Source organism: Silurus aristotelis, assembly GCF_946808225.1.
Source record: "Silurus aristotelis genome assembly, chromosome: 13".
Lineage (NCBI taxonomy): Eukaryota > Metazoa > Chordata > Actinopteri > Siluriformes > Siluridae > Silurus > Silurus aristotelis.
The window spans coordinates 782,871-804,127 of record NC_139586.1 but is presented as its reverse complement, the minus strand read 5'-3'; the positions used below and the strand labels follow the sequence as shown (position 1 = coordinate 804,127).

The 21,257-nt window shown below is 41.9% G+C and overlaps 1 protein-coding gene across 8 annotated transcripts in view; it reads right to left on the bottom strand.

Annotated features, from left to right (window-relative positions):
- Positions 1–1,353: 1,353 nt before the first annotated feature.
- The window catches only part of mast3b (microtubule associated serine/threonine kinase 3b), a 23,493-nt gene continuing 3,589 nt past the window's right edge, over positions 1,354–21,257 (bottom strand). Inside the window, exons 2-28 of one of the 8 annotated variants that reach the window (XM_083559523.1) lie at positions 19,882–19,968; positions 16,685–16,764; positions 14,777–14,849; positions 14,646–14,666; positions 14,249–14,327; positions 13,670–13,827; positions 13,265–13,340; positions 12,938–13,147; positions 10,444–10,545; positions 10,210–10,342; positions 10,045–10,112; positions 9,860–9,948; positions 9,350–9,558; positions 9,053–9,191; positions 8,817–8,949; positions 8,429–8,594; positions 8,240–8,341; positions 7,748–7,870; positions 7,373–7,485; positions 7,095–7,276; positions 6,463–6,584; positions 6,082–6,282; positions 5,751–5,977; positions 5,540–5,662; positions 5,173–5,309; positions 4,708–4,889; positions 1,354–4,510 (exon numbers count right to left, since the gene is read on the bottom strand). In XM_083559523.1, the coding sequence (XP_083415649.1) occupies positions 3,528–4,510; positions 4,708–4,889; positions 5,173–5,309; positions 5,540–5,662; positions 5,751–5,977; positions 6,082–6,282; positions 6,463–6,584; positions 7,095–7,276; positions 7,373–7,485; positions 7,748–7,870; positions 8,240–8,341; positions 8,429–8,594; positions 8,817–8,949; positions 9,053–9,191; positions 9,350–9,558; positions 9,860–9,948; positions 10,045–10,112; positions 10,210–10,342; positions 10,444–10,545; positions 12,938–13,147; positions 13,265–13,340; positions 13,670–13,827; positions 14,249–14,327; positions 14,646–14,666; positions 14,777–14,849; positions 16,685–16,764; positions 19,882–19,968 (4,318 nt within the window). In that variant the 3' untranslated portion in view covers positions 1,354–3,527. Of the gene's footprint in view, positions 4,511–4,707; positions 4,890–5,172; positions 5,310–5,539; positions 5,663–5,750; positions 5,978–6,081; positions 6,283–6,462; positions 6,585–7,094; positions 7,277–7,372; positions 7,486–7,747; positions 7,871–8,239; positions 8,342–8,428; positions 8,595–8,816; positions 8,950–9,052; positions 9,192–9,349; positions 9,559–9,859; positions 9,949–10,044; positions 10,113–10,209; positions 10,343–10,443; positions 10,546–12,937; positions 13,148–13,264; positions 13,341–13,669; positions 13,828–14,248; positions 14,328–14,645; positions 14,667–14,776; positions 14,850–15,692; positions 15,780–16,684; positions 16,765–17,640; positions 18,380–19,881; positions 19,969–21,257 lie in introns of those variants that run through there. The other 7 variants (XM_083559525.1, XM_083559527.1, XM_083559524.1 and 4 more) reach the window with 7 other exon arrangements.

Sequence of the window (21,257 nt, the reverse complement as noted above, 5' to 3'; positions counted from 1 at the left end):
CATAGCCAGAGCCACAACTCCAACACCTCCATAAGACACCTTGGTCTTCTTGCTGAAAATGGAGGTCAGGTTGTTATCCAGGACAGCAAGCTGCTCCATCGAAAGACGCCCCTGGATGGAACTGTACTGGTGGTTGAGGGCGAAGCTGGAGTTCAGAGAGAGGTAATTAGACACCACCATATCAAGGGTAATGTCAGGAATGATACCACCAGCCTGACCAACCATGTAGATGCCATCAATCGTTTCAGGAGATGGACTGCAGGAATTGTTCCCCATGCTGAATATCCTACAGCAGATCTCAGTCCCAGAGGTGCAGCGAGCGTTTGATTGTGAGCCGTTTCAAAGTACACGTTCAGACTCGTCTAAAACAAACAACAGCCCAAGGTTCATGTTAAATATTAGCTTTTATTAAAGTGACTCTTCTGTAAAAAGTTGGGAAATTGATCAATTCCCCCCCCCCCGAAAGATAGATCTGGGATCCATACAAAAAAAAAAAAAAAAAAAGGGTTATCTACAATTATTGTTAATTGTTACAATTATTGTTATTATTGGTTATCCTACACTCATGCAAATGTAATCTTCTGGCACTACTTTCTCTCTGGGTGAGATGGAACACCAGAATTGTAGATGTGATGAGCCGTATATATAAAAAGTGTTATATCGATCCACTCAATCGCTTTTTCTCTCCAACCAGAAAGACGGCTTGAACTTCTCAATGCTGGGAAGTGACCACGGTAAATCCACAGCGTGGTGTGTAAATCGTCGGGATGTTCTTCACCTCCACATGGTGCACAAACATCCTGAAACACCTCCAGCTGCGTTATTACTTACATAATAGAATAGAACATCTACAGACCTGCTCTGCATAACCTTCAACCTTCCATTGTGCACGTGTTCAGAGGTGTTGTGATGGTAGCTACTGAGGGTCATCATGAACCATTTATTCATTTTCTATGAGCAAAACATTGCAAAATCTGCGTAGTTTATTGACTCGTTCATCCTGAGTCTCCTGGTCCGAGTCGTTCTTTCGTCTCTTCCAAAAACGCTACACAATTGGTATAAATTTTTTAGGTCTCGACATTGTTACAATAATTATACGATTCACGTGACAAAAGAACAAACAATTGACTAGAAGATGAGAGACAAAGCTGCTCATTGAGTCATGATGTCATTACTGGAACTGTAGTTAAAGTTGGTGTGTGTAGACGTGTTGGGGATCTGCTTACTGAAAAGATCACATTTTATCTTTAAGAACGAGATCCAACAAATCACTAAAATACTAAACTTTATAAATTGAAATCAACACGTCCGGTACTCGGCGTGAACCTGCGCAAGAACGAAGAAAACCACCAGTGAGTCCAACACATGATTTAATACAAAGCATCGACTGGGCTGGCCAACAAGTATAACAACATTACAAAAAATAGATATAAAAGTATTTTTACAAATCAGCACAGACCCAAAAAAACAACAACAAATAAACACTACGATCCTCGCAGATGTGAAGAAATGAAGGAAGAAGAACATCACTATTGCATATAAATATACAAACCCGGACTTCCAGTTCTTCTGGAGCAGATGTGGACACAATCAACAGAAAGCAGAAACAACCGAGCTCGGGGTTAATTAAGGAGGTTCAGGTGCTACACCACTAGTCAGGAAAGAACAAATCATTTTCCAAATCACAATATAGAGTAAGTGTCCATTATAATTATTAATCCAACAAAAGACTTTTGACTGAATCACCGCCAAATTTACGTTAAAAAAGAAAAGAAAAATCATAGGCTTGGATGCATCAGGAGACACGTATTGCACCGAACACCATGCGAGCGTTTGTTGTGTGCTCACGATAAAGTACATGCAGCATGCAGTTATTTCAGGGTCTCGAAAATAAACCCGACATCAATTTACCGTCAAACATGGAATGCGTTACAGGTTCAAGTAGCACCAAGAGAGTAGCAAGGATGCAGTTACGCACTTCAAGACGCTCCAATCAACAGGAGGGTTTTTTTTTTCCTTTATTAAAATAAAAAATAAAAAAAAGGGGGAAATACCTCCTCCATCTCTAAGCAGCTGAAATCATTAACGGTAATCACTGTGGGACTTTACAGGAAAAAATTAAGTCATTCGGTACCTTGTATATTTTTTTCGGGGGAAAACCTACATCTTAAAGGAGATTTGGGGAGATGAGATTGTTCGACAGATCAGTGTTAAGTGGAAGCCTTTTGTTGAGTTTTTTTTTGCATTTTATATGTTTAGGAAATTCCACTGCTAAGGGCTCGAGTTAAGACATTAGTTTGCTTAAAATAACGGAAAAAAACCCTCTGGTCAATGGAAAATAATGTAAACATTCTCCCTATACAATAGGTAGTTTGATAAACGAGCGACGGAAAACATACATGAAAAACAATGTGGATTCGAAACCACGTTAAAAATCACATGCGTAACAAGCAAACAGTCCGTTTAGGGGAAAGAAAGACGTCCTGTGAACCGATTTGACGTGACGTCGTAAATAAGAGCGAAATTAATTCGCATCGAAGCTTTGATGCTCGTTGAAAGATCTTCTTTAATATCGTTTTGGGGAGAGAAAAAAAAAAAAAAAAAAAAAAAAAAAGGTTGGAGGTTCCTCCTGGAAGTGCAGCTGAAATGAGAGAAAACCCATTCAAGTTTGCCTGTGGAAACGCGCCGCAGTTTTCCAGTTAGCATAGTTTTCCAAAAAAACCCCCAAAAAACCGAGATATACAGTAGAAAATCAGATTCATGAACATAAAACCAGGTCACAAAGTTAAAAAGAGTCTCCACTACTACTCAGGGGTCGTGTTTCTCTGAGGCACTACGATATCAAGCAACTGTACACAAAGAAAAAAAATGGACCTCAAATCCACACCTGTGAAATTTCTCCAGCCAGAAGCCCTGAGCTGAAATTCCCATAGCCTACGTATCCAAAGTGAGGTTAGACGCTGCAATGATCACACAAACACACACTAAAAGAACAAAACCCAAACCGAACACAGATTTGTGTATGAAGCTGTGAGAACTGAACCAGACAAAAAAGAGTTCGATACGGCAAAAATACTGACAAGTTGAAAACCATGACCAACTAAAAAGCACGTTACAGCACGTTATAGCCCTCGCTTTAAAACAAGACACCGCTCTTGTTCTCGTACCTCATCACGTTATCGTGGTAATTCGCCATGGTAGCTACCTCGACATACAAACATTCTGCAATCTGAAAATACATTTTCATAAAATTCCCGTCTCCGTTCGATGGTTGGAAAAAATCCCCTGCTGGTTACAGTCAGGTTTAGTTTTCACCATCGTCACAATTCTATCACGCGTTAAAAAATTAGAAATATTCCCCCTGTAAAAATCTAGCTTACTTCATTTTTAAATTGAATTTTAAAGACACTGAGTGGCATTCCAATCCAATCGCTCGGACACGGACGCGTTCGTCAGGAGCGCCGAGAGTGCAGGAGGTGTGCAGAACTTCAACCGGAGTATGAAAAGTGACTTTGACGTTGGGCGAGTCATTTGCCTCGGAGTTTCGCCTTCCTTGGACTTGAGGTTTCTTCCGTATCGGTACCGTGACCTTTGCTTTTAGACTCCACCGATGATCCGTCTGATGGAACGCCGCTGGAACACGAGCTCTCTGGTGTTCCCTTGTCTTCTGGGTGCGAGTCCAAACTCCCACTTGTGTTTTTCTCCTCCTCATCAGAACATGGCTGCCAGTCCTCCAGCTCTTCGCTCTCTGAGCCCTGAACAGCGATCTGAGGGACCAGAGGAACCCTCCTGACCACACACTCCTCCCTGGGCTGCGAGTCTGGCACCACCCACTCAGCTTTGCGCTTGGGCCAAGCATCAGACGGCGTGCTCGATGCCGCAGGAGTCTGTACGGTTCTTTCGTCCGGCTCGTCGAAACTCACTTCCTGCACGGCTTCCTGCTTTTTGAAGGAGTCGCGGCGTTCGGACAGATTGAGCTTTCGCATCACGACAATCTGTCCGGCAGAGAAAGCCCCGAGCCTGCCGTGGTCCGAGCCATACTGAGACTCCACCTCTGCGTCCCCACCCATGTCCAACTCACAGTGAGGGACCTCTAAAGTGTGCCTTCGTGGACCGTGGGCCTTTTTTTCCCCATGGAAGACACCGGAGAGCTTTTCAGCCGACTGGACTCTCTTGAGCAGGGGTGAGACGGGAATCTCGGTGCTGCGCGGTCGAACCCCATGACGGACGATAGTAGGCGGGGACAGTGTTTTACCATGGAACGAATGAAGGGTCTTCGTAATGCTGGGTAAGGGAGAAGGCGAGTGCTGAGGAGACAGGGCCTGGGGGGAGGAGGTGCAGGCTAACGGTGATGGAGGGATACTGCTGGTTGACTTGCGTCGGCCGACTTTAGCGTAGCGCTGAGCGCCCAGTTTGGACCCCAGGCCGTGTAGTGAGCTGGGTCGCATTTGGACAGCTGGAGAACTTGGTGAGCTGGAGCATGGAGATCCACTTTGGGGGAGGTTTATATCTAAAAATGACAACATGCAATAATCAGACCCACAAAATCTGGCTTTCATTGGGTTATTTAAATCTTAAACATACATGAACATTGAAGTGCACCGAAAAAATCTTTAAAAACAGAAATGAAATTAAAGAACATTGATCATAATCTGTTCACTGAAAAGCTACGTGGGTAAAGACATCATTTGAAGTATATATGTGTACCAGTGGCGTGGTCTGGAACTGGGCTACGGCACGGTGTGGAAGGTCCGGGGGACAGGCTGTGTGTGGGAGACCCCGGCAAACTCTCGCTGGAGGAAACCGAGTGATGGAGGCCAGATGAGAAGCTGCGACTGCTGTGCATTACAGTGCTCTGTTTAGACAGCTTCTTCAGGACGCTTCGCCGTCTGAGAACGACAGACACCACGGCTGCATTAGACTTTTATATCGTATCTATACATATGCTATGAATTATTCATTTTTCCATTTATTCAACCACAATGCCTTTAAAACAATGTGTGTGTCCTCTGAGCAGCTGCAGGTTCTTTCTGACACCTTTGCCAGATGCTTGTTTAAATCAGCTTCAGAGACTGATGGATTTCATAAAATCTAATTTTTCTTCTTCTGTCTTTTTTGTTTAGCTAAACGTTTTACTTTTCCCATTTAAAAAAAACATGCAAGCCTTCACACCGGTCCTGGTTGTCCTTCCTTCTGCTCCTCTTGCTGCGACGTGCCATCTTGCCCTTGTAGCTCGTTTTCCGTGCCGGACCGATTTTAATGGTTGTGTCCTCCAGGGCGATGGTCTGCAAAGCCACCTTGTTACCGCTCTGCAAAACAATGGTGAATTGCTGAGCACGGGTTAAACACACAGGAATGTGAGAATCGCTTTTTGTCCGAGTGTCAATGCAGCTTCTGTTTTCTTGATGATCACTGGGAGCAGGGTGAGCTGGGATATATCACACGTCTACCACGTCCGTGAAAATAACAATATAACCCACACCTCAAACTAAATCTGTAACTGTACTGTAACTGTTTCTGTTTATGGTCTATGCCTCACCTTAAGCAGCAGCTCAATCATCTCGGTGTGCACCAGCCCCTGCACTGACTCTCCATTCACATGAGTGATCAGATCTCCTGCTCTCAGACCAGCCTCGTGAGCTGGACTGCCTTCCTCCACACTCTATCAAAAAAAAATCAGCATTAACAGCAGTCACTTATAATAGCAGAATAGCATTTTGTTGGAGCTCCAGTTTGTGTGAGCCGCTCACCGAGACCATGTGATGGATGGTGTATACGTCACTAGATCCGATGTAGACGCGGATGGTCTGCAGGGTGAAGCCGTACTTCTTGCCCGAGCTGTGGATAAAGATGGGAGGTCGCAAGCAGCTGATGCTCAGGGACAAGTCTCGATTTGGTGAGGAATCTCGGGATGAAGGGTTGGAAGAAATAGAACGTGGGGAGATGGGGCTGGGTTGGAGACCACCACTCATGTCATCTGAATAAAGAAAAAGAAAAGCTTGGGTTGTAGTACAAAAGAAAAACATGCTTACTTTAATTGGATTCAGTTATATTCAGTCTGAGACACACAGAGCTTCTCACCTGGAGTAATGATAAGGGACAAGGTAGACACAGAGGCAGATTTTGGCACTTTGCCCCCTGGAGAGAAATGCTGTCTGTCAGGGGTTTCGAGCTGGTTGCCAAAACATCGCGGGCTGCCGTGTTCCCTTGGAGACGAGTGCTTTGTTCCTGTACTGTTGCTACGCAGCCGGATTCTTCTCAGGTTAGATACAACCACCTCAGCTGCGAAGCGAGAAGGAATAAAAATGTTACATCTCCAATTTGGATAAAACACTTAAAAGGATCGTAATCGTAAAAATCTGAAGTTACTTTTGATGAACACTTATAATGCATTAATTCCGTAGAAATCAATTGCAAAAATAAACCTAATGACAATTGAGCTATTTGTTAGGAAGTCCTGACCTTCATCATCAGTTGAGAGTGCAACACGGGGCATGGCTTCCAGGCTGTGTGTGCTGCTCGCCACCAGGGGGCTTACACACCTGTCCGGCTGGGAGGAGCTTGACGAGGCTCTCGGTCTCAGACTGTAACAAAATGATACATGTTACGCTTTTTAAAAACAACTATGAAATGAATACAGAAACAGGTCCATTAGTTTAACCACAAAAAAATAACAGGAATTCTTACTAAGATTCAAGAACAGAAGGAATGGTTTCAGATTAAAGTGCGAATCCACTCAAAGCTGAAGTTTTACAGGTAAGTTTATTACAGCCCAGGTTCTATTAAACTTCTCGATTATTTGCCTAATAGTTCAGATGGACAATCTTCAGGTTGGAATGTTCTAGCCATTGCCTGATTTCACCTCGTTTTGTTGTACATGATCTCTCCCATGCTGAGAAACCTCTGAGAGGAGATCACATGCCCCAGTGCACAAGGAAGTCATGATAAGTTTTCAGAATCATTTAAATGTGTCAATAATAAAGAAATCGTTAAGTTAAAAAACATTAGTAACACACTTAACTACAAAACATTTCGCGAAGATCGCAGTTTTTTTTTTTTAGAAACGCTGTAGGAAGGAAACTGTTCTAACGGACCATGGTCTCTGCCCTGAGAGCCTCCTGTTCTCCGGGGCTCCTGTGCTGCTCTGTCTGAGCATCTCTCCGGGCGAGTGGCTCTCTCGTCCATCCGAACGTTCCTCGTGCTCTTCACTGTGACTTCGGTCAGATGAGAAACTCAGATTGGACGGTGTGGCCAGATATTCTGTGCTGCTGTATACCTAAAAAAAAAAAAAAAAAGCACGCAGGAAAAGCGTAAGGTGCATTTTGAAGTAAAGGTGGAATATTTACGACACTTTCAGTTCGATAATGCTGACCTTGCTGAAACGATTCGACCAGGAGGAAAAACGCCGGATTTCGAGGGAAGACTCATCATCGTTTGTTTCATCGTCTTCGTCAGAAACCAAATGATCATAGCGATCGGACCGAGCTGGATTCATTGTGTGTGTGTGTGTGTGTGTGTGTGTGTGTGTGTGTGTGTGTGGGGGGGGGGGGGGGGTTTAGACAAATACAAAGAAATAGATAAACAAATGAGACTTGCTTATGCAAATAAAAAAAAATAACTGCAAATGAACTATATTAATGAAAGATGAACGAACACAGGCAGACAAAAAGCTAAAAATAATAGTAACACTGTAGGGTAAGCAAGTGCATGTTACAGATCCGATCTACAAAAGGATCATAACACTTACTATCAAAGTAACTAGTGTCATCGTCTCCTTCTAACTGAGGAATAAACTCGGCTTTTTGGCGAAGCAGGCTGTTCCAATCCAGAGTGGTGAAGAATGTGTGCTGTTTCACCTCTGATGCTCCACCTGTACATGTGTTCAAAACACACAGTAAACAGTTCAGTAGTTAAACACTGCATTTATAGAGGATGACTTTTCCTCAGTCTTAAAGGTCACTAATAACTCCATGAGACATTAGAACAGAAGATCCTGAGTTCAAATCCCAGCACCATCAAACCCTTGAGCAAGACCATTAACCCATAACTGCTCAGTTTAAGTCTAACTGGAGAAGAGGGTCTTTAAAATGTTATAAATATACCAGATCTTGTACTGTAAAGTGACTTGCTTGATGTTTAATCAGTGTATAAATAAGCTTTTGCAGCTTTTTATAAACCAGACTGAAAAATATAAAGAAAAGTAGTATCAGTGTTTCCAGTCATCAAACTGTTAAATTACCCGTCCCGAGTCTCTCAATCGGACTTTGTCTCAGTAAACGTGTTATCAAGTCCTGAGCATCCACCGGCAAAGCATCGTCCCCATCTGGCCAGATGATGACATCTAATAAAGCACATACGTAAGTCAGGCATTTGGCAAAATCTAAACACACCAACGTTAAGAGCTTTTATATTCATCATCTGGACTTACCACTGACAACTTGCCCGAAAAGTTCTTCTGGTGTATCGCCAAAAAACGGCACACAGCCCAGCAGAAACTCGTAAAGTATGATTCCCATGGCCCACCAGTCTACAGGTTTTCCATAACCCTGTCGTAGAATAACCTCCGGCGCAATGTACTCGGGCGTGCCAAGGACCTACAGCGAGAACCAACGGCAGAATAATCAACATAATGACACCCGTATGACCACAATACAGATCCACCAGGGTTCAGAAGATTCAGTCAGAAGATCGGAATTTTATTCGAAAGGGTTCCAAAATGACTGAATTTCAATATGGAATTGAGGCTGTAGGAGTGTAAACAAGAGAAGAAGGAATAAAGAAGGATCTTCCACACAACACCGTATAAACACCATTACCTGTTTGTCGATGAACTCTCTGGTGTCTTTCTCGATATGGCCTTCGTACAGATTTGTCGTCATGTTCATGAGACCGATCTTGGAGAGACCGAAATCGGTCAGCTTGATGTGTCCCATTGATGTGATCAGAAGGCTGCACACGTAGAGTTAAAATAAATAAATAAATAAACCCAGCTGTATTATTGTCAATATACTAAATGTACAATATTCTACTGAACATCTAATATTTTTCATACTTGTCAGGTTTCAGGTCTCTGTGTACGATGCCGTAGCTGTGAAGGTATTCCAACGCTAGCACGGTCTCGGCGAAGTACAATCGGGTCATGTCGACCGGCAGCGGGCCCATGTTCTTGAGCAGATTCGCACAGTCACCGCCTGTTAATCACAGAAGGAGAATTACGTTACTCCAATTTGGTTCAGAGTAAAACTTCTGGCCTGCAAAATTGTTGAAAGAAAAAAAAACAAAACAAAACAAAACAAAAAAAAAGGTTATTTTTGACAGTGAAAAACCCCCCACAGCACTAGAACTTTACCTTCCACATACTCCATGACCATGCAGAGGTGCCTACGGGTCTCGAATGAGCAGAACATACTGACGACAAAAGGGTTCTCTGCAAACGTCAGGATGTCCCGCTCGACAAACACCTGCTGGATCTGGTTCCTCAGGATCAGGTTCTGCCGGTTGATCTTTTTCATGGCAAATCGCTGGCGAGTTTCTTTGTGCCTCACCAGGTACACAGCGCTGTAAGAGAAGAACGGCACAGTGCCTATTAAACTAATGATGTGCGTGGGCGGCGTCTACAGCTTTGGCAGCAGAAGCAGTGACCCCACACAGGTATAATCCTGACAGGTGTATACTTAATTCTAATTTTTATAGTATAAGATCAGGGGTGCAGTCCGTATATTCACTAATATGAGGATATAATGATCTGCTGTCATTTCCTCAATGTCCACTACTGATTTGCTGCTGGCTTTAAAAGCAGTTTTGTTCAACTGTTGAATGAAGTGTGATCAGTAGAACTCGATTCGTTTATTCAGCTTACCCGTATGCTCCGTTACTGATCAGCTTTATGGTTTCAAAGTCACTCTCCAGTGGTTTCCTTCGAGGTGGGGTGAGCATTGACTTATTCGGCTGCAGGGATAAACACCACCATGAGATATTCTGTTTATTTAAGGTTCAAATGTTTGATTATATTTAATCTGTGCAAGAAAACTGAACAAAACTTACATCAGATTCCTCCGTTTCCACGTTAAGGGACGGCCCAGAGTCATAGTTTTCCTCAAACTGATTTACTTCTACAAAAAGAACAAACAATAAGTGGGTTTTCAATCTGTTTTTTTTTTACTGAATAATTCAATATAAACTATATCTTATATAAATTTCGTCTTTTACCATCTAAGGGATTTCGGTTTAGACCCAGCTGATTGATGATGTAACGAGGAATGTCTGTTTTGATGCCTTGGCCAACTTTAGCATGACCCTCTGCTGCCTCCAGCAGGTGATAGAAGCCTTCAGGGTCGAACTCCTGCCAATGCAAAACATTATCATGAGTATAACAAAAAGTTATCCACCCCTGAGATTTCTTCTAGAATACACTGAATCTTGTGGTTTTTTTTTTTTTTTTACCAAACATTCCAGTAGCCTTGCAGGGCGTGAGATGATGATGAGAATCTTCTTTACTAGCTGGGTGATGATGGTGACCTCCTCACTCTCGGACCGCTCCAGCGCCTAAAAGCACAGAATATTTTTGTTTGGTGACAGATAAGATGGAGTATTAGATTTTACTATAACTTGCTTTTACTGCAATGATCGTTTTTTTCCTTGCAGATTTGTTATTTGCACATTACTGCTACTTGCATCCACTGTAGGGATCTACTGCATGGTACAGCATGCACTCTACTGCACCATCTAAGATAAACACCGTCCCATGGCTACTGCTCCACATCTTTCCTATTGCATTGAATTCATTTGCGATTTATGAGAAGTAACCAGAACTCCTACTCTTATGTTTAAAAGTGTGAGTTATGTGTTTCCAACTTTAGTTTCACTTATAAGACAATGTTTTAGAAAGTGATGTAACCACAGTTCAATCACAACAGGAAGATGATAAGCAGGAGTCAGTAGCAAGAAAGGCACACGTAACCTCCTCAACATCCGAAGAACAAGCGATCTCCACTGAGCACATGTCTGTTAGTGATTCAGATTTGTTCTTTGGTCTGTCCCACACAAACAGGAGCTATAGACGCCGTCTATAATGACGCCAGACCCTGTTATTAACGCTAGACTTGTGTCTATATATCCGTGCATACAATACATCCATGTAGTCAGACGTATTTATATTAACATTATACAAATAATGTTACATATATACATATATATAGAGCTGCTTTCTCTCACCCACACTTGCAAGGCTATTTCTGGGGTAACGCGAAAGAACTGAATCAACATGACGCGTCACAGTTGGGGCGAATTCTCTTATTATTTAACAGAATGCAACAAACAGCTGGAAGAGTAAATGCGAGTACAAAGAAATTAGTTATTATAAAATAAATAAATAAAATCCAGAGCCTATAGACCGGAGGCATTGAGTGCAGGATGTGGGAAACACTTTAATAAGCTTAGCTTTGTGAATAATGTCCACAGCAGCCCTGCAATCTGACAGCGAGCAATGAGTCCTGCCTGGGGCTGTCTACACACTGCACAGAAGGTGGGGGTTGCTATGGAAACTATGGCTCTCGAGTAGCGTGGAAGATTCTCTAGCCCTGAGAAGGGGAGATCTGCATTTTTAACCCTGAGACACACAGGGTAGGACGACACACGGGGAAATTCCCCTCCCGGATAGCGGCGCTCCCTCGGCCTCGCAATTAACGTCTGCGTCGTGAGCCGTGATAAAAATGTCTGGTAGACTTGCTGTTTCTTACTGAACTTGTTACTCTTAGTAAAAAGCGTACGCCATGGAGGGGGGAGGGTGAAAGGAAAGGGAGATGAGAGAAGATGGCACTTTTGTCACGCTGGTGTCAGGCACAGCTCAGCTCAGCTCAGCGTGATGTTACTTCTCCTCTCCGAAACAGCGGGGGGTTTGTTCTGCTAGCTCCTGCCTGGTACCGTCTGAAACTGCGCAGGAGCCAGCTTTAGAGATCACCGTCAGATCAGCTGCCAGCTTGAGCCACAGATGAGCAATAAACAGCTCGGCGTAGCCAAAAGAGACACGATAACCCGAGTGGTACGGCAAAAACCAGAAATGTTTAAATGTCACGTCGGTGGTTAATCTGTGTTTAATATAAACATCTTTAAATCCCAGCATCGCTAAAACTATTAACTCTGCATATGGGTCATGAACAATTATTTTGACATGATGCAATATTAAAAAAAAAAAAAAAAAAAACTAAAGAAACTAAAACGGGCCTAAGGGTAGCAGCTGAGTCTGTCATCCATTAGCAATTATGCAACGCAATGAAGGGATGTTATGCAAATCAGTCAAATGTACAGGGTTTCCTCAGATTTGAGTCAGATTAAGACTTTAAGAGCGTCAAGAATAAATTTAAGACCTATAATCACATCAACAACACAAACTTGTTAGCAACTGGCCTTTTTGTCTTTCAAGATGACGTATCTTGAAACCAGCACTTCCTCATAGCAAAAAGATTTAATCTGTAATCTGCAAATTATTTTTGTACTACAAAAAGAAAGAACACCAGCACAGGAAACAAACAAACAAAAAAAACATTCTAAAGTGCTGCAGGAGCAATTTAATGATCGTTAGAGGTAGTGTTACATAGATATCGAAATATAATTACGTTTAAAATCATTTAAGACTAAGAACAGGGAATTTTAAAGCCTAAAATTTAGATTCTTTAATTTTAGACTTTTTAAAGAGTCTGCAAAAACCCTGAATGTATTTTTCTACTAAAGCTCAAAATCTTGACTTGTTATTTCAAAGACTTCAGTGTTACCAGAGTGTCAGTTACGCACCTTAAGTTCACAACTACAAGGAAAATATAATAAAGAAAAATTTATGGCTTTTTGCCTCTGAATCCCTGTTATATAAATACATTTTTAGACTTCGACGATGTTTAAAATTCACAGGGTAAAGACACATGCGGACGGTTTCATGTCGCACCTCATGCAGCAGCTTGTCGAGATTCTCCTGCAGCTCTAGAAAGTAGAGGGAGGTGATCAGGTCTTTCTGTGACTTGTCCAGACAGTCCCTTGCGAGCTCCACCAGCTGGTGCTGGATGAAACCCAGTACTCCGTCTCCCAGAGGTAAAGTGCTGTCGGCAGAACAGTGCGTGATGATGTCCAGCAAGTGCTCCTCCATCTGCGCCGTGGCCTGGACACAAGAGCTTAACGGTGAGTCTACCTGAAGCCTGCTGATCATCAGCACGAAATTTAAAAAGTAGTTAAGATGTAAAATAATTCATGACACCACTCAGGTGGGATGGGATACCTTCGGAAACCTCTCCTTGTAAACATGATTCATCATCACAGTTTCGCTGTCGAACGAGCTGCTTGTGCGTCCGGGGCTGTAACAGAAGAAATGATACAAATAATTAGCATTTTAAATTAGTAATGTTTCTGCATTCTAATATTTAAGTATTGAGCAAATAAATCTATACTGAGAAGCTACTTAACTCTTTAATGACCTGACTGTAGTGTGTGCTAGCATTACGTGTGAGTGGGCAGTGTAGAGAAGGTGTATATTGTGAGCACTAAGCTGTGTGTGGGAGAACCTCATAGAGATCTACTGAAGCTGGACTGAAAACACATGTAAAGAAGACTGCGACTGCACTGATACAACAAATAAAACACAAACAAGCGACGCAGCATTATATATACATTAGGGAGAGATTACCTGAGACTACGGGAACGCGGGCGTATAAACGACGAGCTTCGGCCATCATCGTCGGTCATACTCTCCGAGCTACGGAAGTGTCTGAACAGGAAGTGGAGCTCGTCTTGGGTGGGCTGGTATGGAAGCTGGTGTAAGCGTTCTTGGGAAGAGGAGGAGGACTGAAACAGAATTCAGAAGGATTTAGAATTTGAGTATAGAAGAGAAAAACATGACCTGTAAATATAAATAAACACATTTAGTACCAAGTTCATACTCGAATCACATTCTGCTAAACCAAGGATTAGACTTAATACGGAACATCTGGTCTACAGCCATGAGAAGACTATTCTGCCTGTGAAATCAAGAATCATAATAATGTTCTATAAACACTCTTTGTCTGTGTTGTGTGACGGTAAGCAGCACTGCCTCCATCTCGGATTTGCACGTCTTCACGTGATACAAATTTTCAGGTCGGATTTCACCAAACTAGAACTTTAAAACGAAAATGCAAAACTACTTCTTCAACAGGAGGGAAAGCACTTTACCGAAAGTAAAAACACGCCGAGGTTTCAAAATGAAAACGACTCTGAAGACACTTACAGAGACAGTGGAACTAGGTGGATTGGTGCCATAGCCAGATGATGGAAGTGAGGCCAGTGACCACCTTCTACCCTCCGCCCTGCAAGGACAAAATCATAAAAAATCAAAGCTAAAAGACCGCACTGGAAAATTGCACTTAGAACATGCACAAAGACATTGAACCGAGTTTATAATGATAATAATAACAGAGTAATCATTATCCTATATAATCACCCCATCAGCACCATTCTAATACCCTCCTGTACACTTCAACACCATCACCGGCTTGTGATTTCAATGAACACCTTCACCTGCCAATTAAAAATATCTAACGAAGCTGAAAGAAATGTGGATCTCTGAATGATTGTTCCTTCAGAAATCCCAAACAAACCAACAGAGTGAAGGAGAGATTCACTACCTGTCAGTTCGAGCCAGGTGGCTGAGAGGAAGGACATAGAGAAAGAGAGGTGAAGAAAGAGATGCATCAGAATTAATATACAGAGCAGACAGAGATTACTCCAGAAATAAGATGTGTGAGCGATTACTCACCTGCGGGCGAACGGGAAGTTGAGGGAGGCGATGGCTGAGACATTTCTCGGACTGTCTAAAGGACTGCTCGCAGCTAGAAAAAAAAAATAAAAAATTCAACAAGTCAAGAAAACAGGTGCTGCACATAAAAATACTGACACGCACCAGTGTGCGCTTTGTGTTACATAAAAAATCTTTGTATTTCTAATAAGAAAACGATAGAACACTCTTTTTCCTATGTGGACGAGTCTGATTAAGAGTTAAAGAAAAAGTCTGTGTTAGTACCCAGCTTGTGGAAATTCACTGCTCAGATACGATCTGTAAGAGGAGCTTTTGTTCACCCTCGCTTACTTTCCACACACTGTGTAAAGCACATGACCGTGACCGGCAATCGCGTACACAAATAGTGTGACGTTGATTATAAAACCTAAAAAGGACCGATATACTGACGTGATGTGCACATGTGCAACAAATACACAACAGTCATGTCATTTTTTAAGGTCAGAAGCGACAAATCACAGCAGAAACCAAAATAAATGAAGCAACAAAAACAAAACAACAAAATACATGAAATAAACACAACAAACATGAGTTATTTTTATGAGTATAGAAATGATTAAATATTCCATATGTTGTTTAAATCTGAAATTTTATAACGTCTAAAATTATTTATACGTCTTGTAATATCATCAAATACCTCTGTAGAATAACTAATGAAACTAATTAAAAGCAGAGGAATTTAATCACCCGTGACCTGGACGTCAGAGGGGTCCTGGATATCAAAGAAAACACTGGCAATAATAAATAAATATGATCAAATTAATGATCCTTGTGATGATCTCCATCACTCACTACACAAATCAGAGATTAAATAAAGGCACCAGGTTCTGAAATTAATCAGAGAATAAATAAATCTTTCATCTGATATTTATCTTACCAGGACAAAAGTTTAAACATCGACAGTCTGGAATCCTTCTTCCTCCTCTCATAGTGTCTGTCTCTCTCTCTCTCTCTCTCTCTCTCTCTCTCATTTGCATTGTTTATGCTCTGACACACTCTCAACTCCTGATTTGCTGCGGCTCTCGTCACCGTCTGAAAGGACTCCTTTGTAATTCGAGTTCTGACTCGGATTGTACATCACTTATAATCATTGCATCATATCCCATCAATGTCCGTTTTCCTCCTCCGATTCAATAAGCATAAAATAAATCCAGTGCACTGTAGCGACAGGATGACTCAGGGACACATCAGTGCACAGGAATGTTGTATTAATAATTAAAACGCTGCGTTCTGCTAATAATTAGCACATTCAGCGAACAGACGCCTGCGACCTCCAAGCGGACGCAGAAGAGCGATCTGGGGTGGGACGACCACGTGGCGCCGCTCGCTCTTTTGCTTGCAGTCGAGTGTTCACACAATCTGATCATAGCAAACGGATATGATTTTGGAAGCAACACCGTGTTTACGTGCCCCTACGTAATCTGATAACGGGAACGCTTCAGATCAGTAGGGAAGGAAAAAAAAATAAATCTCTCACTCGGTTACCAGATACAAGTAGTGCAGATGTTAGATCAAATGTAACGTCCAGAGGCGAGGAGGTGGAGTACCACGAGTACGTAGAATACAGTGTGAAATGAAGGCATGCTGAAAGTACATGATGTGGCACGATGTGCAAAGTCAAGTGAACGGATGAATTATGGGAAAACAAGTTATTTCATGTTCACGTTCATGTTTTAAACGTGATAAATAAACAGTCACTGCTATTAGCAGTCTCTCACTGTGAATGCTTTTAATTCATTATTTATCATTTGGATTTTCAGTGACTCGTTTTTCTTTTTGGTCAATCCAGTGACCAGTGGCATGACTTCCTCGACGTCAGGGCACGTCTAACAAACGTTTCTTTTTTCACGAGTCTGTGTCGACTCTCACCTGTGTGTACTGAAAGGGGTGAAAGCGGGCGCGTCGGCGAAGGCGTCCCGACCCCGAGGTTCTTCCTGCTGCTGCGGCAACTGCGACAAACAAACACACACACACACACACACACACACAGAAAGAGAAAAGCAGGACTCGTTAATAACTGGTTAACAGTGTAGGTGGTTACACTGAAAGGAGAAAGGTTTGAGGGTGTTGTAAAAATGCCACATAAAGTGGGATTTCGGCAAAAACTAACAAAAATCCGGGCAGCTCAGTAGTTAAGGCTCTGGATTACTGATCTAAAGGTCGGAGGTTCAAGACCCAGTAACACCATGCTGACACTGTCGAGATCACTCAATGTGAGGCTGGTTCCACATCAACACCCTAAAGATCCATAAAGTTACTAAGCAACTCAAAACATTCACAGATGGATTTGGACTGAAATTAAGATCAACAGTCTGCTAAAAAAGGCTTAGGAACACAGAATCGCATGTTTTGCATTTAAGGGTCCATCGCTGAACACCTCAATAATGATGGAACTGTAATTAATGCATTTGGTGTTGAGGATGAGGATTGGTTTCCTATTTAAATCTGGTTCCTCCAAAGGTTCCTTCTTCAGTCTCAGGACATTTTTTCTTTGCTATAGTCACCACTGGATCCACTCACTGATGATAAACTTATAGGAAGTAAACTTGTACATATACACCGTGGAGTTAGGACAATGTCTATTGTTAAGAGGTATGCAAATTAAATTGTTGCTTTGTTTGCATGATGAAGATAAATCAGAAACCTGCACTCTCACCCTGCTTCTCAGACAATCCGATCATCAGCGGAATCGATCGTTTTTGGATCCGAGTTGCGATCGAGCGCGTGAGCCACAACACAAACAACAAAGTCGCGTGCGCGTGAACCTGTGAGGTTCCTACAGAACAATTAAAGAACCGAGCGGCATTTTTCTTCTCCGTCCTTACCTTTTGGATCTCTTCAGCATCGCCCCAGGGACGAAGTGGGCTTTGGTGCTGGTTGCAGCACTCCAACAGCTCGGGTCAGACATGGTACCAACGGTACCGAAGTGTTTAGCTAGCTAGCTTGCGCGTGAGGGGTTTTCCCCTTTGCCCGCACTGTGTGGAGTCGGTAAACCCGCTTTCAGCCACAGGTCCTGGGTCCGGTTCGCATCACTTTTCAAGCACTTTCCGAAAGAAGGCATGAAGTTTCATCCCCGGGCTTTGTTTCAGCTCCTGACTGACTGAGGTACTGTCTGAGGGAATTAGCTAACCTAGCTTAGCCATCCGAGCTGGCAGGTTCGTAGCTCCTCCACGAACTTTCAGCATTCCTCAACCGGTCCGGGGTGTGCTCCATCCCCGCCTATTCCTGTCACCGCGTCGAGCGCGCACTAATAACTTATTCTAAATAGTTTTGGAAACTTCTTTCCTCCTTCTTCTCACGCCATCATCCCCGCCTGCTCCTGTCTCAGACCCGCTGCTGCTTTGTGTTCCGTTCTGTTCATTACCCAGCGCTGACGTTGGAACGTACCACCTCTGCTCCAGTAGGGGTGTCAGACATACCACCAGACCTACTTTAACACCCGTACTATTGCGTCATAATAAACTTTTATTCAACGTTTCTTTTGTTTTTCTAACGTTCAAGTTCGCTCCGGTCCTCAGTTCTGCACTCCTGATAATTTACAAAACTTTTCCCCGGTCGTGGTACGAGCTGAGCCGCGATGACGTCATTTCCCCAAGTCTTAACGCAGCTAGTCAAAATAGAATCACGTAATAACACAATTTTGTAAATGTCGTGCCGTAAATAATAACGTGATCACGGCAGAGGGCGAATAAGTATGTGCTGACATGTAACACACACACACACACACACACACACACACACACACACACACACACTAAAGCCAGCATTAAAACAAATCACGTTTTATATAAGGAAACATTAGTGGGTGTTTTTTTTTTTTTTTTTTTTTAGGAATTGTGGTGTTTCTTGCTGCAGTGTTTGTCATTCCCATGAGTATATAAGTCTGGGTATCACACTGAAGTCATGCCATACAGCAATGTGGGCCGCCATGTTGGCATGACATCATACACCAAACTTGGGGTTGAGGGGACCTTTCAGGTTTCTGAGTAGAATTTCACTTTGATATAAGGTTTCCTTTCTTCCTATTTAGGAAGCAAGGTTATGCATCGAAGGTGAGGTTGCAAATTTCCCGCCTACAACCAGTAAAAATGCCCCTGTCAACATGAAAATTCATCTTGGATTAGTCATTTGAACTACCAGTTCCTTCTCCGTTTGCATAGTGATATTATATATATATATATATATATATATATATATATATATATATATATATATATATATATATATATATATATATATCTGCATAGCGTCTATGGGAGTCATGTGACAAAAGAACAAACAGATTATCAAACTGACTTCTGAATAAAATCAGTTCTTATGCAAACTTTATAACGCTGTAATACTCACCAACTAATCACTGGAGTGTAAAGGCTTATCACTAAGCGTCTAAATATCACAACAAACACGCTTTTTGTTCGCTGTTGTGTTGTGCCTCAATTTCATGAACACTAAACAGGACCACTAGCCATGATGCCTGTACCTATAAAAGTGCTGTTTCTATGAACTTTATATGATCAACAAAGAAAGACACAATTTCATGTTGGTTTTTAAAACAAAATCCCAAGTCATCATGACAGTTTCCAAATGAACACAACGAATGCAGCAATAATCCTGAGAGGGCCACGATTACCATGCAATTGGACAGAATTACGGGAAATGTAGGACACTAGAGTAAAACTAAGTAGAAAAGTCAACACAGAATTTCATTACAAATCACAAGTTAATTATAAGGATTCGTATGCAAGTCATTCACGGTGGATTGTTCATTCTAGTCATAGGCGTAAATAACTGCTGTAATCATTATGAGACTAATGGGCCAGCAGCCTACAAGCTTGGAAAATGACTTACTTATGCATAGACTAATGATAAGATCTATTTATCTAAAAGAAAATAACAACAACAGAAATAAACTACAGTTTAGAGCTAGTTATAGGCTGAAGCATACATTATATATACATACAAAAATAAAACCTTGTTGGGCAGGATTAGTTATGTCAATATGCTTTAATTTAAATTCTGGTTCTAATTTATGTAGTATTTTTCAGCATGTGAGGCGACTGGCTTACCTCCACGGATGAAGGGTTTGTAAAGGGCTGCAGGGGCTGCAGGGGCTGCAGGGGCTCGGGGTGATTGGGCTCTGGTTGGGTGACAAACTGAAAGTCAAGACATGTTTACATGTGTTAGTGCTCTGACTAAGTGTCCCTGTGCTGCCTTTAGTTTCCTTAATGACTGTTTGTTTTTTCTTTTTTTATGAAGCTGCCAACAAAAAAAGCAGCCCACGTTTTTTTTGCCTGATCAGATCGATGATTTTTAAATAAAATACGCTATATATATTTTTTTTTACTATCCTGCTTTAACACTTTAATTTCCCAATATATACAGGATCAATAACATTAAATTCTTTTCACTGTGAAATGACAGACAAGTCTGTCTGATTATAATGTAATTAAGAGTTTAAAGTGCAGATTGTACATTGTGGAGACTCGCCTGCAATGCACACACACTTTCTAAGCTTTTTGTGATTTTATGTCTTGTAACAAATTTAACGCACATTAAAAAAAAATAAAAAACACTTGCACAGAGCTGCTTAGACTGAATGCAAAATGTGTTGTACCAGTAGGTATAAATGCGACAGTGCTAAGGGTTGCAGTGCAAGGTGCTGCTGATGACGGTGTGATAGGAAGGTGTGAGACAGGAGGACGATTTGTTCGGCTGCTTGCACAGAGAATGGGAAAGAGGAAAGAGATGGGATGGGAATATTTTCACCTGAGACCTAATGGAAAGCTGAGCAGCCAAGGTTTGGCTGGAACGGGTTCAAAAAAACAGCTTCAGACGGATCAGATCTTCTGTGACACCGATAATAACGATTTTCAGAAATGAAAAGGAGGAAGGTTCACAGAAATGTGAAAGAGCAGGTGAAAGGTTATTTCCAAAGAAGATAAACAGTCTCAGATGAATGATAAGTTACACTAGTTGACCTTTTTAGCTTTCCACAGTGCTTTGTTATGTATATGGTTTGTCCTTAGTGTACTTATATAAACACTGCAGATGTTGGCTGCTGTCTATTTTAGAGTCGAATGAAGTTATAGATAAATAAATTAAATAATGAATATGAAGACAAATCGCTGTAAGTTGAGGAAATCCGAAACCAAATCGTTTATATGAGGTTGCAACATTTCTAATGGCTCAGATGTTCCAGCTGTGTGTTGTTCCAGCTGTGTTTTATTCCCTCATTATCTCATTTACAGTTGAGCAGATAAAAAAAAAGAAAAAACTAGGGTTGAGTTCAAGCGTCATTTGCATTTGTAATCTGTTCCTCAGGATGAATAAACCATTCAGGAAAAACATTAACCAAATCAACCGTTTAGTCACGAACACCAAAAGACCCGGAAAAACCACCATAAACATCACATGTGAATGCTTTTCCCACTGACGAGAAAAA